Raw genomic sequence first — 6,100 nt, forward strand, 5'->3', positions numbered from 1 at the left:
TCTTTCGAATTTCGAGGGTAAATCTTTAATCGTGATTTATAAATGAAATATTAGGGTATAAATATAAAAAAATAATACTAGTTATTATAGTAATTTATTAATTTAGTACTTGTGGCTTTCAAATATTGATATTGCCTACGGAAAATACAGTGTACACATTGTCCCAGCATAGTTCTACTATATAATAGACTGTTCGGCCAAATTTCTAAAATCAGTTCATTTTGAAAAGTACAACAACAAGAAGTTTCCACAAAGTGAGGTTTAGAGATGATAGAGTGTACCCAAACCTGACCCCCTACCGTGGGAGGTAAAGAGATTGTTTCCAGTAGACCCCGACACATTTTGATTTTTTTAAACAAAAAAAAATGTACTTTTGGTGAAGCAGTTTGTATTTGATCAATTCATTTAAAAAACTCTTTTGAGCAACAATTAGTATTTGATCAAAGTTTTAAAAAGTGCTCTAAGTGTATTTTTCCAAAAGTTTTTGGGGAAAAACTTACTTTTTTAGCTTTTGAAAAATATCTTCTGCTACTTTCCATAATCACTTATTTTTTCCTAAAAACTTGATCAAACACCTCATTTTTTTAAATAAGTATTTTTGACCTCCCAAAAACAAAGCCAAACAGGCTATGACCTAGTCACGTAATGGTTTCTCTGCGGAGCATATATAGAGCCGGTGAAAGTTGACTGAACGTGGATTAAGGCGGCTAGCCGACATAGAAAGGGGACAATCGAGGTTTCAAATCTAGCTGTACATCTGTTTTAATTGCCTTCTTTACGTTGGTCTGCTGATATATTTATTTCTTTCTTTATTGATGCGTAAAAATAGTCGTATGGTCTCAGTCATGAGTTCGGATTTGTACCTAGGTTCATTGTTCACAGTTCCACACCAATTTTTTTTATGTATAATGGATGATGTATTGGTTATCTGGTTGATATTTACGAGTTGCTTGGTAGAGAGAGAGAGAGAGAGAAAGAATGTGCCTAATCTTTCCTTATTAATTTCACATTGGCTCTTTGCCGGTCAAGGTCAACAAACTCCATTTCCTTATTCGGTTGCTGACTCAGCTCGGTCTCTCTGATGGCTAATCATTATTGTTCATTAAGCTAAAGAGTATTTAATTACGTTAATTTCAAGATCTATATTTTCTCAAAGGCTCAATCTACTAATACAACCTATGTTAACATTTTATATGCTGTAAAATATATATTGCATGTAGTGTTAGAAAATCAGAAAATTTTAGAGAGAACAAAAGAGAAAATAATACTAATAAAATCATTGCATTATTCTTTGCATTGAGAGTAATTAAATTTCATTTTACCCCCTTAATCTTTTGGGTTTGGAAAGCAATACCCCTTTTGCCTTTTGAACGAGATAAACCTCCTTAATCTACGGCTAGAAATGAATTGTTTCATGATAAATCCATTGCATTATTCAATAGATGATCATTTTTGGCATTTTAAAAGAATTTATTATCTCATTCTAAAGGTGAAGGGGATATTATTTTCTAAACCCAAATGGGTAAAGGGGTTATGTAAAATTTACTCTTGCATTAAAAAGAATATTCTATCATCCTTATACATCTTATTCTAAAAGAAAAATAAATATTTACATAACACCCCACCCCCCCACCCCCAATCCAGAAGCTTGGAAATTAAACTTAGATCGACGTATCAATACACTAACAAACAAAAACATACTAATATCAAGTGCAGAAGAAATCAAGATTCAACAACGAAAGAAACGTTTAATCTCAAGATATGAGTATCTTGACTTCATAATGAGAACAATATTAATAAGCATAATTAAGGTCGGTATAGGTCAAAGTTTTGACTCTTTATAGTCACAATTAAATGCAACAAAAATGACAAATAATTACAAGAAATAGAAAAAGAAAGAGGGAGAAAAACAAAAAGAAAGAAATGAAAAATTGAATCATCTGTACAGAAAACAGATATAGCATACAGATTAAACCAGACGTTAAGGAGAGAGCAGAAGCAATTCAAATGGGCTCAGAATTGAAGACTTTTCATACAAAGAATTTGTAACTAGACATAGATTCAGTTTTGTTTTTTCTTTGATACTTAGCTGGCTGTTTGTTGTTGGTTATGTTTTGCTGAGGCATCTCTGTGACTGAAGTGCTCTTTTTGTGTAAAAATTTTGGTCTGTTGGTATGATAATATTCACACTTTCACATATGTTAATAATGTTACCCCCAGAAAAAAAAAAAAAAAAAAAAAAAAGGAAAATCTGAGAAATGGAAATTAATATATTTTGTAATTTACAAAGACAGAATTCATCGATGCATTTCGCAGACGAAATCTGAAAAATGGAAAAGCAAAAGTACAAAATATTCCAAGAAAACAGACACAATATTGTGCACTGCCATATTGAAGATTAACAAGCCAGGTATAGTAATTCCCACGAACCAAACAAAGGAGAAAAAATAAAGCTATTGACTTCACACCTTACAAAGAAAAAATAAGAGTAAAAAATTAAGCTAAAATAGAATAATTAATTGTCTCCTTCTTCATCATCATCACATGGCTCTAACAGCTTGGAATCTTGGCTCTTTGGGTAGAAACTTCTGCTCAGTATAAACATTCATGTAATCACCAAACACAAAAGCTGGATAATTACTAATTAACTCCACCTTATTATCTTCCTTATTATGATTCTCCACAATTAGCTGAGGTGCTGGAGCAATAGTAGCTTTATAGGAAGGATTGTAAAAAGAAGCAATTGACCTCCTATTCCCATTTTCCTTAGCCAAAACACGATGCCAAACACTCTTATATTTCCCGTTACTAAGGACCTCAATTTGGTCACCCGTATTTATAACAATGGCGTTCTGGATAGGCTGAACGTCGATCCAAACGCCGTCTTTAAGGATTTGAAGACCATCCACTTGATCATCTTGAAAGAGCAAAATGACACCACCAGCATCAGTGTGTGCTCTTAGTCCGTTCACCATTTCGGGATTTGGGCATGGTGGATAGTGACTGACTTTAGTCCCGAAAAATGCGTTTTCTGATCCTTCTTCAGCTTCTTCTCCAATGTTATTGAAGGCTTTTTTGATGTAACCTTTTTGTAAACCTAAGTTCTCGTCCATTACTTGCATCACTCTCTCTGCTAGATTCTTCAGTTCTGATCGATACTCTTTCATTGTTTCCCTGTTTATTTAAATAAAAATGTACACGTCTTGTTAGTGTAAATCATCGAAATGATAAAAGCATGTTCTTTATTACTAATTTATCTGGTTTTCCTCTTGATTACCAGAAAATGCAGTATTTTATATAAGTTGATGGAATCTTGTAGATAATATTATTGTTAATGTGAATCAATACTTGGCAAATCCTAACGACATTGCATTACTGACAGAAAAGACAATGAGAAGGAAAAAAGAAAAAATCTATTGGAATGAATAATTAATGTTAAGGGTAAAACAAGAAAAAAAAAATTACCTTTCTCTTGATATGCTTGAGTGGACAAGTAAAAGTGAAAATTTATTTTTAGTGTAGTGGATAAGTAAACAATAATTAAATATTGTTTTTAGGTTACATATCCCACTCATTATGGGCAGTTACATATATATATATATATATATATATTTATATTTATATTTTAAGGTAATCACCATCAATATATAGAAATGAAACTCTTTTCTATATATCTTGTAGCTAGGTCTGATGGTTTGCAAGTTGCAACTTCTCAGATGCACATCTAATTATTTCCATGTTTATTTAAAAATGAAGAGGAAAAAGGTAAAGATATTTGAAAACAAAAAGAGGAAATTCTTGTGAGATTTATATTTGTGAAAATTCACCTGAATTGAGGAACATGGGAGGGCCATTCATTATCATCAGTGAGAAGGAATACATCTTCCCAGTCAACATTTTGAACTTTGCCATTGCTCTTATTCTTCTCCAGCTCATTCAGAAATTTCTCTGCTGTTGACTTGTTGAACTTCTCTTCTCTTTCCTTCTTGAAGCTCTCTGAGGAAACTCTCTTCACCTTCTCAAGGAGTTCCACAGGAATCCCATGATTCACCAACTGCGCAAATCATAATTAATTATTCACACATTTCCATTGGCTTTAATTATACTTGTATATACATAAACATTGTTCAAAGAAATAGCAATAATACAATATGCCTCCATCTTAAGAAATACTACTCATTTCGTTTCAATTCATATGGCATAGTTTGATTATATTGGACACGAACTTTAAGAAAGAAAGAGTTTTAATACGTATGGATATTAGACTTTTGAAACTTATTGTGATCTTAAACATGATTAACAAGAAAATAATGTCATTCTCTTTTTTTTTAAGAGATAGAGTAAATAAATAAGAGAAAATACAATACCTGAAAGAATCCCCATTCTTCACAGCAAGTGGCAATCTGAGCAAGAGTCTTGGCTCTCTCGTCTCCATTAAGCTTTGAAAAATCAATAACTGGAATAGCCATTGGTTCAATTATAACAGAGTATAGAAGTATGAAAAAAAGAGGAATAAGAGAGAAAAATAATTCTAGAAAGTAAGAACAGTTCTTTGTTTTTTTTTTTTAGGCTGGTACTGTTGTGTTATAGTATAGGAAACGATTACCATAGCCCTATTTATAGGCAAAACAATTTCAGCCACCTTGGATGTCAACTCTCTAAATAATTTATTACTTTATTTTTCTTTTTTACCCAATATTTTAAGAAATAAACAAATTAAGAGAGTGTAGCCGCTAGAGTAAGTTAAGTTGGACGGTGACATGATATTAACTTATTAAAAAGGGTAAATGTCTTTTGAGTCATTGCTTGCCCATAATAGAAGCATTCTCGTCATGAGATATAATTAACGGTGCATTCCATCCCATAATAATACTTAATAATATTTATTAAATAAGTAGTTAAGGACATAAATAATATAGTAGTAGTAGTAGTACTGGTCCCTTTGAATACATTTGTATATACATGAGTCTTCGTGGGCTGCGCTTGCATATTTGAATTCAACCATTGTAAGTTGGACAAAGATACACTAATTTATTAGCCAATTTGGCCAAACTTATTTTGAGATCAGAAGTGTTTATTTTTCCAAGAATTTTTTTTAATTTTGGAACGGCAAGGCACTTAATTAACCGAGATTTTGGGTAAAAATTGAACGTTGAATAATAGTAGAATCTATTAAAAATAGCTTTGCCTAAAAGAAGAAAACAAAGGTGGTTTTTTTTTTAAAAATTATGACATGCCCTAATTAGCAAAATTTATTTTTACCAAACTATTCTAACAATACATATAAAAAAACTAAACATATGCATTGTGGAGTGTCGGCAACATATTATGACCAAAGTCTCAAAAACATACTCCCTTTCTCTATTATGTAGTTTAAAAAAAAAAAAAATTAATTGACATTAAAAAAAACTTAATTGAAGCATCTCCTAATTAAAAATTGTTCAAATCATTTATACATTTAAATGATTTGTAAAATGAATCTATTTTTGTCTCATATTGTAAAGTGAATCTTCACATGTCCTTTTTTGGCAATTTGATGCACAAAGTACATTTTAAAAAGATTGTTCAAATGTAAATTGCTTCTGAAACACTGACAAAAGTGTTTTTCATTTGCCAAACACAAACTATTATCACCCAAAGGTAACTATTTCTAAAACTCCATTTAAACAAAAAAAAAAAAAAAAAAAGTTAACATATTTTGAAAGCTTGGACAAATTGTCTCTAACTCAGAACTGTTACGTATTAGTCTTTTAATTAGCCAAAACAGAATATCTTAACTCCTTTTTTTCTTTTTTGTATAATGAAAAATAAGGAATTATCTTTAACTCAAAAATGACATACCAATAAAGACATTCTTTAAATTTGATAAATATTTGACATTTTAATTCAAGGTCATAAGTTATATCAACACCGTTGGATATTCAGTGAATAATGTTAACGAATTTTAAAGAGTTTCAGTATGATTAATAATAAAAAAAATTAAAAAAAGATGTAGTAATTGCTTCAGAAATTGTAATTTGAAAATGGCTGCCGACAGGCACCGTCATCATGTTGACCATACAGTTATCTTGCCAACCCCTTGCCTTTGACTTTTGATAAA

The 6,100-nt window shown here is 31.0% G+C and overlaps 1 protein-coding gene across 1 annotated transcript; it reads right to left on the reverse strand.

The window, feature by feature from the left end:
* Nucleotides 1-2,250: 2,250 nt before the first annotated feature.
* On the reverse strand, nt 2,251-4,591 carry LOC132034054 (1-aminocyclopropane-1-carboxylate oxidase 5). The gene is made up of 3 exons (XM_059424274.1): nt 4,368-4,591; nt 3,828-4,054; nt 2,251-3,174 (listed from the first exon to the last, which is right to left on the reverse strand). Exons 1-3 carry the CDS (start codon nt 4,467-4,469, stop codon nt 2,541-2,543), a joined length of 963 nt encoding a protein of 320 aa, XP_059280257.1. The 5' UTR covers nt 4,470-4,591; the 3' UTR covers nt 2,251-2,540.
* Between the last annotated feature and the right edge of the window lie 1,509 nt (nt 4,592-6,100).

Source organism: Lycium ferocissimum, chromosome 10, assembly GCF_029784015.1.
Source record: "Lycium ferocissimum isolate CSIRO_LF1 chromosome 10, AGI_CSIRO_Lferr_CH_V1, whole genome shotgun sequence".
Classification (NCBI taxonomy): domain Eukaryota; kingdom Viridiplantae; phylum Streptophyta; class Magnoliopsida; order Solanales; family Solanaceae; genus Lycium; species Lycium ferocissimum.